General features: G+C 43.8%; 1 protein-coding gene across 2 annotated transcripts in view; it reads right to left on the bottom strand.

The window, feature by feature from the left end:
* Positions 1–4,053: 4,053 nt before the first annotated feature.
* SPATA6L (spermatogenesis associated 6 like) overlaps positions 4,054–12,246 on the bottom strand; it is an 86,783-nt gene continuing 78,590 nt past the window's right edge. For both annotated transcript variants that reach the window (XM_015093197.4, XM_042243411.2), the window contains 3 exons: positions 10,829–10,922; positions 9,648–9,750; positions 4,054–6,483 (listed from right to left, as the gene is read on the bottom strand). In XM_015093197.4, coding sequence (XP_014948683.1) covers positions 9,661–9,750; positions 10,829–10,922 — 184 coding nt within the window. In that variant the 3' untranslated portion in view covers positions 4,054–6,483; positions 9,648–9,660. The remainder of the gene's footprint in view (positions 6,484–9,647; positions 9,751–10,828; positions 10,923–12,246) is intronic.

A 12,246-nucleotide genomic window follows, 5' to 3' on the forward strand; every position in this document is an offset into this window, starting at 1 on the left:
AGGAGCCAGACTCCCCCTCCTTCCACACACATCCTTTAACGTACAATTAAAATAAGGTGCCTGGTCATTTCTTTCTGTCCTCAATGTATACTGAATTTCTTTCATTTCTATTGGAGAAGGGAATGGCAACCCACTCCAGTATTCCTGTCTGGAGAATCCCATAGACAGAGGAGCCTGGTGGGCTACAGTCCATGGGGTTGAAAAGAGTCGGACACGACTGAGTGACTAACACTTTCATCTCTATGACCCTCCCACCCCATCCAGGCTCACATTCCTATTTTCCAGATTTCTTCAATGGCTTTATTATAGTCTCCCTGCCACAAGCTTCTATGTACTCCCAAACCACCCTGAAAAAGTTCATCAGGGCAATGGTCAGCTTTCCCATCCCCAGACTCTAGTGGCTTCTACTGTCTTCAGCACAGAGCCTAAAATACCAGGCCTAATATTTAAGACACTTCAGAACACATCCCTGGAGGATACGTGCTCCATACACACATCCTTCATTAGATTCCAATTTCCTTGCTTCTCTCAAACTTCTTCTTCACCTGGTCTTCCTATTCCTTAATGTCAAAAATAAATTCTTGGCCCTCAGTCCCAAGACTTCATCATTTCTTACATGGAACCTAAAGAAAGAGCAACTTCTTAGTACATAATCAGATATTGCCTTATATTATTAAGTTAATCAACATGAGACTTATTATTACATAATGAAACTGAGTTCTACAAACTTCACTGTAAATCACTGTCATTATCTCATGTTGTCAAATAAGAGACAAAACTGGTGGCCATGAGCAAAATTCAGCTTCAGACCAGCTACACACGACCATAGAGCCTTTTGTTGTTTTAGATATGAATCTGAAGAATTTGGATATTTTGTGGGAGGTCAGGGAGGATGGAGTTACACTCTTCATTTCTCCCCAGACCCCACCACTCATCATTATTTCAAACTCCACTGCCTTGACAGTCACAAATCCTGCCTGGTTATGAAAATGTTTGAGTTTGCAATACCTTTTGATAGTCACATGTGAAATATCTCATTGCCCTGTTAAGTCCAGGGACTCTAAAAGGGCAGGGTTGCATCTTACACTTCTTAGCATAACTTGTCCCATACCCTACAGGGCACAGAATATTACTAAATACAGTGACTGCATACAAGGCTACAGAATCAGTTAATTGTCAGAGCTAGGTAGGACCACGAGTCAATGAACAAAGGGTGTCATCATTGGCTATGTTGAACTCCCCTCCAAGGGGAAGACAAATGAGCTTTCATGACGAGTTCTCTCCATGAATCCAGCATTGCCAACAATGACATCTATTATACACAGTCTGTTCGTGGAAGCCATCCCACTAAAATAGGTTTGATATTACTTCAGTCCAAGATACCAGTCTCAGTAAGTGTCAGTTCCTGGGGAAAAAGAAACAGGGATACTTGTTTATTTTGGGGTGGAATGAGGGGGGTAAAAGTGCTATTTACAAACATAATATTCCAATGACAGGAAATGAGAGCAGAAAGCATCTCTTGCTGGCCTAAACAAGAAGTGGTTAACCTCATTCCAGCTTCTGTTGAGAGACCTTAGTTGCCTTCTCACTCTATTGAAGGACTCTTGAGTTCATTTTTGTCAAACCCTTTAGGCTGAATTATTCAGCATGCACCAGCCTCAGAGACAAACAGGTGACAACCAAGAGGTGGCAGAATGTAGCAGAAAGATCAAGACGTTTGGAGACAAGACAGACCAGGGTTTGGAAACTGGCTTTGACACTCTGCTTTTCTAAGAATCAGTGTCCTCAAAAAAAAAAAAAAGTGGGGTGGAAGTGGGTGGGGAGGAGGGAATGCCATCCACAATAATTACATGAGATGAGAACAATAACAGCTAACACTTACTGCATGCTTATTTTGTGCCAGGTACTGATTTGAAGCATTTTAAATGTGTTTACTCGTCTACTTATGACATTATGAAACAGATGCCAACATTGCCTGCATTTCCCACAGTTGGACACTGAGGCACACAAAAGGTTAGGTTATTTGCCCAAGTCATTCAGCCAGTAAATGGGCAAATCCAGGATTCATATCCAAGTGCTCTCACTCTGGGACCTTAAATCTAAACACCTACTAAATGCTCTTGGGAGGCACTTGACATAGCACCTGGTAAACTGAGGCACTACATACAGGAATAAAAGAGAGGGGGGGAGCAGGAAGAAGGAAAAAATCTTTACTCCATTTCTCTCCTGGGATTCCAGGTCTCCCAAAGTTAGCTGGTAAGGTCTTTAAAAGACTATAGCTCCCCCAAGCCCCTCAAGTTGCCGTTGCACTGGCCTCCTCTGTGGAAGAACCTAGAATAAATCACCCCACCTCACCCAGGCTAAGCAAGACACACAGCGACATACCTTGACTGGTTCAAAAGCATCTCCAACCAATCACAAACCAAAGGCCCAAGACTTATCATATGTTTCAGCTCTCTTACCTTAGAGGGAACTCTGCCTTGACAGGGGTCTCCTGCCTTCCTCTTTATTTGACAACCCTAATCCTGGTGCTGGAGCAGCCTGCTGCTGCTGCTGCTGCTGCTGCTGCTGCTGCTACGTCGCTCCAGTCGTGTCCGACTCTGTGCGACCCCATAGATGGCACCCACCAGGCTCCCCCATCCCTGGGATTCTCCAGGCAAGAACACTGGAGTGGGTTGCCATTTCCTCCTCCAGTGCATGAAAGTGAAAAGCGAAAGTGAAGTCGCTCAGTCGTATCTGACTCTTCGCAACCCCATGGACCGCAGCCCACCAGGCTCCCCTGTCCCTGGGATTCTCCAGGCAAGAACACTGGAGTGGGATGCCATTGCCTTCTCTGCCGGAGCAGCCTGGTAGCCTCCAAATGTACATACCACCTCTGGGCAGGCACGGTGGCCCTCAGGGCTGCCACCTCAGAGCTCCTGGAATTGAGAGGAGCCTTCCACACACACAAAGCAAATCCCGCCAGAGAATATGTTGTGTTCCTTCTGCCCAAAGGATCTTGGAGAGGCAAAGCTGTGGTCACCACAGAGAGAAAATTAATTAATCCCAGCAGGTGATCCTCACGGCAAATGACAAGGAGGGTTGAAACTACACAATGTGCTACAGGGTACTCTTAAAACAAAATTAGGACAAAAGAAAGAGAAATACATAAATGTATATCTATCAATATAAAAATGTACTTACAGGGGTGCTGCAGGATCACTCTAAAGATACAGAATCCCAAGAGTGAGATTTCAGACTGCTGAATAAACTCCAACAATCCAGCCATCCATGTGTATCAGAGAAAAGCTCCTGTCCTAGACTTGACCCTGCTTTTGCCAGATTTCCTGGTTTTGAGGGTGAAGTCAAGCAGAGACTCTCTCCTCTGATGACCAAAGTAGCTACTGCTGCCCCGAGACCCTGTGTGGAGGGGCCAGGGAAGCAGACCTGAGGAGCCTGAGGGCTGCAGCCCTGCTCATTGTCTGCAGAGTTCCCAGTCCTTGGGAAGGGGGAGGGAGTTCTCTCCAAGGCCTGCACATCCCCCAGGAGTGCTGGAATGGGCCCCCCATTCAGGAAAGGACCGCAGTACCATCAGGTGGTATTAGAGGTTCACTGGTCAAACATGAACTGGTGGCCATGTCCTTACCTCCTGCTGCTCTGAAAGATCAGAGGGCTTCCTTAAGGGAACTAACTGAGAACAGCGTTGATTATTAGTAAGTATGGCCAGGCATTCAGGGGTTAGGTGAACTTGCATACGTAATCCATCAGTCCTCCCCAGTTATACATTTTAAATTGACTGACTTCTTTTATGTTAGACATATCATGTACACTCTCCATTTTAAAAATCTTACTGATAGTTCAGGGTTTATAGGCTTCAGCTAACTTTGGGTCAGTCAGGCAACCATCGGGAGATGGCCTCCCCATCGTACAGCAGCTTCTGCTTGGAGGGCCCAGGCTCCACCAAGGAGATTTTCCTAGGAGCCTCTGTAAACCCAGACCCTGTGAAACAAGCTTGTAAAATATGGCCCAGGCTCTGACAGATCTGCAACTGTGAAAATCAAGAAAGGAATAAACTGAAGCAAGACAGCTGGGAATTTTTATTATTTAATGACACAAATCTTCCCAAAGTAATCTGAACCCTGATGTATCACAAAATTATTCATATTATTATATATTCCAAAAGCAAAATCCTGCTGCAATCCTGGCCCTAACGTAACTCCTCAAAACTGAAATAACTCCTTGAGAAACAAAAAGATAAAATAGGAATGACTGAAATGATGGAGTTAGCAGATCAGAAAGTGAGCAAAAGGTAGATTGACTTGTGAAAGGTAACAAAAAGACTGTAAATAAGAATGGGCATTTAAGATCTTACTCCTAAATTGAGTTAAGGAGCTACGCTCAAACCATTAAAAAAAAAAAAAACACTGAACAAGTGTTACAGTGTGTACCTAAACAATAACTGCAATGGAATACCAATTCATTAGAACTGATTTCCTTCAGCTGCTTATGGCCTTCCCAAGTGGTCCTTTTCTGAGAACTGTACCATAGTCTTAATGTAATATAGTATTTTATATTATTATTGACTAACTAGACCTCAAAATAATAAATTGACAACTATAGTTTCAGACACACTGAGAACATACAAGCAGGTGTAATTTAAGCATATCTTTTCTTTTTCAAGGTTGAAATGTTTGTTGTTGCTGCCCAGGTGGCCCAGTGGGTAAAGAATACACCTGCAATACAGGAGACGCAGGAGGCGTGGGTTCAATCCCTGGGTCAGGAAGATCCCATAGAGGAAGTCAGACACGGCTTAAGTGACCAAGCATGCATGCATGCATACTTTTACTAGGTTGAAATTCTGAGAAGGGGATAAATGAATTTAGTTTTATTTCTGCTTTTGGACTTTTTTCTCCTTTAATTTTTAATTTCATTTTCCTAATTTTTGCAATGAACAAATTCCTGTGGTCCTAATGAGAGAAGAAAACTTGATTTTCACTGAATCTTGTGAAAGTTGAAAGGGTTTTGGGACATGGTAGAGGAAAACACTCAGATTACAGTATGATGGGAAGACAAAGGTTTCCGCTTTCAGGCCCTCTCTTCTCTGGGTCTATAGACCCACAAAGATAAACCTCTGCTTCAGTTCCTCTCCATCCTCTTCTTGCTCCTCAAATTGGTTAAGCATTTCATAAAGGCACCCTTCTACCAATTTTAAATCTGGTTTTTGCAGTCATTTCTGCCAAAGCAGAAATGTAATTTAGTGTAGCTCTTTCAAGGAAATATTTGAAGGTTATTTTCCTCCTATAAATGTATTAAGAATTGCTAGAAAAAAAGGAGGGGTAGGTGACAGAAAAGTGAAAGTGAAGTCACTCAGTCATGTCCAACTGTTTGTGACCCCATGGACTGTAGCCTGCCAGGGTCCTCTGTTCATGGGATTTTCCAAGAGTACTGGAGTCGGTTGCCATTTCCTTCCCCAGGAGACCTTCCCAACCCAAGGATTGAACTCAGGTCTCCTGCATTGCAGGCAGACCCTTTATCGTCTGAGCCACCAGGGAGGCCAGGTAACAGAAGGAGTAGTTTAAAATACAATCTAAAGAAAGTAGCCTCCTCTTATAAATGTATCCTAGAAACTAAACCTTTAAAGCAAGACCTGAATTCTCCAAAAACAATGCTCCCTCTTTCTAGGGTTTCAGGATCTTATGTTAATAAATAAATGAAGCCTAATGGCTGGATGGCATCACTGACTCGATGGACGTGAATCTGAGTGAACTCCAGGAATTGGTGATGGACAGGGAGGCCTGGCATGCTGCGATTCATGGGGTCGCAAAGAGTCGGACATGACTGAGCGACTGAACTGAACTGAACTGAACTGAATGCTAAAAAGCCAACAACCACACACACATACACAGAAAACAGATTTACCAAAAGTGGAAAATCAGAATGATAGTCTTTTTTTCTGGAGGATATATCAGATTATTCCTCTAAATAGCAGTTTCCTCGAGCTCATGGACAATGTAAGAGGAAAGGGAAGGATTGGGGAAAGGACAGGACGGGAAGTCAAGAGAAGGGAAATAGAGGTGGGGGAGAGCTGAGGGCAAGAGGGGAGGAGGGGAAAAAGAGGAAGGAGGGGGAAAAAAATAGAACATTTCAAAAACATATCCACTGCCAAAAATAAGGAACATCTGAAGAGGTATCTTGACATTTTCATCAAAATTTTAAGAAGTGCTTTCCAAATGGAGAAGAACCTACCACCCAATTATTGCTACTTTCTATTTCAAGCTCAAAACAAACATACAAACTGAAACACAAACAGTCCAGCTTGACAAGAAAACATGAGCCCCAAACACTTTAATCAGTGACTCTTACCTGGTTACAAGAGACTGGGTACAGGTTTGATTTAAAGGGGGTCAAACACTGGTGATCTGATACACAGAACAAAAATGGTTGTTCAGTTGACTCATTGAGTGAGCTCTTCATGATACTCCTGCAGCTTTCATTCAGTCTCCCCTGTGAAATGTGAAGACACTTGACATACTCTATGTGGCACTAAGAAGAAGGCAATCAACCAACACAACCAAGGAGAAGAAAATGACTTCACTCAATCCCGACCTTGGTGTGCAGCCCCTTCTCCCACACTCCCAGAATGAGGTGATATTAGGTTAGCAAGACAAATACCTATGTGACCTTGGGCAAGTTACCCGGGCTCTTTTTAGAATATCAGGATGATGACAAGCAGAGCATTTACTTCTTAGTGTTATTCTGAGTAATACAGTCCTTAGTAGCGTAGTGAAGTCGTCCAGTTGTGTCCGACTCTTTGTGACCCCATGGACTGTAGCCTACAAGGCTCCTCTGTCCATGGGATTTTCCAAGCAAGAGTACTGGAGTGGGCTGCCATTTCCTTCTCTAAGTATAGTCCTTAGCATATAGTAAATGCGTAGAAACTGCTAGATGTTACTGAGCTGAACTGTTAAATATGCCCAAATTAATTATATTCCATGGAACAATTATTTTTGAGCATGGAGGGGGCCAGTATAAAATCTGACGGTATTCCAAATTCCCCCATCCTCAAAGCACTTGCAGCCTACTGTGGAGATTCTTAGTCCTAAAATGTGTATTAAAATCCCCTGAAGAACCTTTATTTAAAAAACTGATGCCAGGCACCACCCACAGAGATTCCAGCTAAGTTGGTCTGGAGCGGGGCCTGGGCATCAGCATTTTTCAAAGCCCCCAGATGACTCTATTGCTCACTAAGGACTGCCAACCCAGAAATCTGCCATGCGATTTGTGTGCAAGGCCACTGCCTGTGTGGTCTGTTAGACTCTGACAGGACCAGGAGCCCCTGGAATGAAGGGAAGTGTGTCATTTTCTGTTGTGTGAATCCCCACAAGCCAGCAAATGAAAATCCCTTTGAAGTTGGTGACCAAATCAGAGAGGTAGCGCCCCCAAGCTTGGAGCTTGGCATCTGTAGGCTGGTTTGCTTTGTTGCTTTGATTGTAACAGAGGTGAAAGGACTCCTGTGGGAGGAAGTAAAGTGGGTCCTGCCTGCCAGCAGAGAGGGTGAGGTTAGAAGCCATTCCAGCCATACCATTTAGAGCTGGAGGCCTAATGAACTATGGCAGAATCAGAAAGCAGCATTTTAATTCACTGTTGTCCCTTCCCCACTCCCCTTTCTTGGCTTATTTCCCTTTTGCTCTGTAATTTTAGAGAGCTCTTTGTGCTGCAATTCTTATCTGCGTCTGAGAACTCCGGGGCCGGAGTTCCTTGCCCTCCCTTGAGCTGGGATGATTGTGGGTGGACTGGCTCCTGCTGCGGGCCGGCCATAGTGGTGGCAGCTGGGATCCTGGGAGCAGCTCACAGGGACGGGACACTCGGCAGGCAGGGTCGGTGCCGCTGCTCGGCCTCCCCTCCAGCCCTCTGCCTCCTTCTTGGGAGAGTTTTCATAGGAAAACAAACCAATAAACCACAATACAAGGCTGAAGGAAACTTATTTCCTAAGACAGAATTTACTAATTTTTTTCTTACCTTCTCTCTGTCCCCTCACATCAGGGTCCACATACTAGCTAGTTCAGGGCTTTAGGTAACTTGATGTTAGCATGATGAGATTCAACACAATTTGACATTTGGTAATTATGTGGGCCATGTTTCCTAAGTGGTAATTATGTGGGTTGTCTTCCGTATAAATGCCTAGATGACTATTTTAGAAATGGGAGATTAAGTGGACCAGAAGCCATCTTTAATCTACGAAGCAGAACGTTCTAAGGCAGAAGCCTACAAAAATGGAAATTACCAAGCTATCCTCACACTCCTCTGTGCCAAAGGCGGGGAGTCCTGGCCAGCTCTAGGCAAGGCGACATGTGCCTTCAAGCATGAATGACCATAAATCAGAATTTTAGGAGTCTGATGACAGTGAAACCCTAGCACGTCATCCCACACATCTTTATATTTTAAAAAGATCTGTAATAATCTTGATGTTGCTAGACTGAAGGACTACATGATACAACACCATAGGACCCTCTGAGGGATGCTCAAAGGCAATGTCCACCAACTCCGCTTGGGTTCCTCTCTTTCTCCCCAGGGTTCTCCTATCACAAGCTCCAGGTCTGGAAGACAATGGAATTTAATGGGTAAAAGCATGGTCACTGAAGCCATATCCCTTGGGTTCAGATCACAGCTAAGGCCATTCACTAGCCATGCTACCTTGAGCAAGGCATTTAACATCTCCTTGTCCCAGTTTCCCTACCTGTAAAATGGTACTGGTGATAGTACCTACTTCTTAAGAGCTATTGTGATCATTAAATAGCAACTCACTAATACAACTGAAGTATTTAAGTCAGTTCCTGGCACTCAGGAAGCACTTAATAAGGAAAAACTATTCTTTTGCTGAGCCTGGGTAGGAAGGGAAAGAAGAAAAAATGTGAAAAATGATGACAGCCCACAAAAATGACCAACTTCTTACCACACAACTGAATTTGAGAAGTGCCTCATCACTTGAATTTCAACAGTCACTCACAGAAGATATTTACTGAGCACCAACCACAGCGGAAGGTCATCTAATGCAAGGGTGGCGACAGAGTGGTAGAGGAAGGCAGGCTCGTGTTCAGGGCACACACCTGGCAGGTGCAGTTGAGCTCACCCAAGTTAAACGGGACCCCACTGTAACTCTGGCTATAAAATAGTGGGTCAGAAAACAAGAGTCCCTGGCCCAGGGAAGGTGTCATTCAAGTAGAAAGGGCAGACTTTTAAGCAATCAGCCCGCATAGAAATAGAACAATGAAAGAAAACTGCAGGAGGCTACGAAAGTGTACCTCAGAGGAGGAGGGGGTGGCACAGAAAGCCATGAGACCTGAAAGGCAAATAGAAGTGACCCAAACAAAGTCAGGAAGAAGTAGTCTAGACAGAGGGCATGTGCAAAGGGCCCATAGCAGAAAAGAGCTCGTGTCTGAGGAGCTGGAAGAGGGACCATTAGGTTAGGAGTGGGAAGGGAGAATACAGAGGAGATAAGACTGCTGGTGGACCCACACACGAGCTGTCATCACTACATTGTGTGAAGGGATAGTTCTTGTCTCCTCCTGGACTCCTGTCCACCACATTTTCTAGGTGCTTTGTACTGAAAGCAGGAAACTGAAATTGTTTTAGCAATTCAAGAAGAAGCACTTAGGCTGCTTACTTACATAAGATAGCAGCTTAAAAATATTTCTGTTCATGTGCACGGTATTTCTTCAGAGGGTAGCCTGGTCTGTCGAGGATATTCTGTACTTGAGAGATGGATTCTTCCTATAACACAAACAAATCCAGCAACTGCATTACTCATAATGTAATATAGGTCAATGATATTGCATGATAGTTTTGCATTTAGGAGATCTATGAGTCCCATGTATGCCATATATGTTGTGTTCATGATATATGTATGTATGTAGATACTATTTTTTTCCCTCTCTTCCTTTGTTTTTCTTCCCTCTTCCCTCCCACTTTCCCTTCTTCCCTCTCACTTTCCCTCCCTCCTCCCTTTCTTTCTTTCTCTTTACATTTTAAAGGGATTCCCCTACTTGAAAAGATTTGGAATTAACAAAGCAAAACAAATGACTCTGCAGAGAGGCAATAAAATAATTCACCACCCAGGTAATTAGGGTAATAAATATTCATTTATAAGTATGATCCTATAAATCTAGGATATGCCAGCATTTAAATAAGTCAAGATGACCAATTCAACTACATGTTATAATTAAACCCAACTAAGGGGTGCACTGTCAACCTTCCATCTGAATTGGTTTGAACTGGTGACAGGCCACAGCTAATGGCTGTGCACCTGCCATAGAAGAGTACTGAGTATATCTGTCTATGGATCAGAAACACTCCCCTCAACCCCAGTCAAGTCCAATAGCCAAAAACACCTGATTAACTTTGAGGAAAACTTTCTTCCATGTTGTGGGCTCACATAGACCACGCACGTCCCTGGATTCTTCCCTGCACTGGGATTCCTGCCCAGAGTGGAAGTGAAGGTGCTTCAGGCGAACACTGTCTTCTCTAAGTCCTCTCACACGACCATGCTCCCCCTCACGTCAGGACCTCTGCCTGATGGACCCTGTGCTCTGAAGTATTAATAGCTACTACTCATCGCTCAGATTGCAGCTCCACTGTCTCTTCCTTAGGAAAGCCTGCCCTGAGGGCCAACCAAGTCAAGCACTCCCTTTCATGGGCTCTCAGCATACCATGTACCTCCTTTGATGAGCATCACAATTGTACACTTGTTTCTGCAGTTACCTGATTAATGTCTATCTCCCCTGCTAGACTGTGAGATCCAGTTCCCATAATATTTTGTCAGCAAAGATGTCATTTCATCAGAAGTCCTGACCTTGTTTAGGTGTTGCTGAGCTCTGTGGGATGTCAGAAGACTGCAGACCCTTTCATGGATCTTCTTCCATGTGGACTGGGACCCGGGGTGGGGCCTGCTCAACAGAGTAAACAGGGTGGAGTATCATGTAGCTGATAAAAGGATGCTTATAACTTAGAAGTGAGAAAAAAGCAGCAATATACAAAACAGTGTGCAGAGTGTAGTTTCAATGTCTTTATTAAACCTACACCTAAGGAAAGCGCCAGGAATAAAAACAGCCAAGATGTTAAAAATGGTCTGTGTCTGGGTGTGTATTCCTTTTCTTCCCTGCACTTTACTATTTTAGATATTTCTCCAAAGAACAAACCCTGCTTTTATATTTTAAAAATGTAATCCAAAAATTTTTAATACAAAATTTAATCCCTACTGTTTCCACCATAAGGATCTTATTTTATGTTATTTCCTTTAGGCCCTCCAGACATAAATTTAACCACAGGTCTTAACAGTGTCTTCTGGTTCCTCAAACATGAAGCATTTTCTCCCTTTCACAGGCACTTTATAGGACTTCTCCCTTGGGTAGAGTGCTGCCACCCACAACCCCCACCCCACTTGTGTTGAGTCCTTACCACCCATCAGAGCTCAGTTCAGTTATTGATTTCTCAGGAAAAGTTCCTTCCTATAGAGGAGGTAAGCTTCCCTATTTCATGCACTTAGAGACAATTCATCCCTCATTCATAGCACTTTCCCCAGTGGATATTTTGTCATAATTTGGTTAATGTCTGTCTTTTCTCCTAGGATGAAATTGGGAGTGAGACTCCTAGGCTAATAGCTCATCTCAGGGCTCTGTGGGTACTGAACACCAAATGGGAATTTACTACAGATTACTTGAATGATGAATTCATTCATTCATTTTTGGGAGGAGAATTAGTGCCAATTCTTAAACTGAGGCAGAATTTGCAATTTGATTATGAAAAGCACACTGAAAAGATATTGTCTTTAAGTGCCAAAAATTTTTTTAGCAATTGGGACAAAATCATTCTCTTTAATTAATATATAATGAACACTGGAAATGACAGAGACATGTGGGAATCAGTCTAGTTGTTACACCACCACACTAATGATTCCCTCCGCAGTTGCCCCTCCGCAAGGTCTGGGATCCACACCCAGGCCACCCATCCTGGCTCCATGTAATGAGCACAAACCCTCTGGTTTCCAGGAAGACAAGACCAAGAGAATGACTGATGTACACAAATCCATTACCAACCCAGGAAAATGACTCACAGCAAATGAAAGCACCATCTATGCTGCTGCTGCTAAGTCACTTCAGTCGTGTCCGGCTCTGTGCGACCCCATAGATGGTAGCCCACCGGGCTCCGCCGTCCCTGGGATTCTCCAGGCAAGAACACTGGGGTGGGTTGCCGTTTCCTTCTCCAATGCAT

The sequence above is a fragment of the Ovis aries genome, chromosome 2 (genome assembly GCF_016772045.2).
Source record: "Ovis aries strain OAR_USU_Benz2616 breed Rambouillet chromosome 2, ARS-UI_Ramb_v3.0, whole genome shotgun sequence".
In the NCBI taxonomy this organism is placed as follows: Eukaryota; Metazoa; Chordata; class Mammalia; order Artiodactyla; family Bovidae; genus Ovis; species Ovis aries.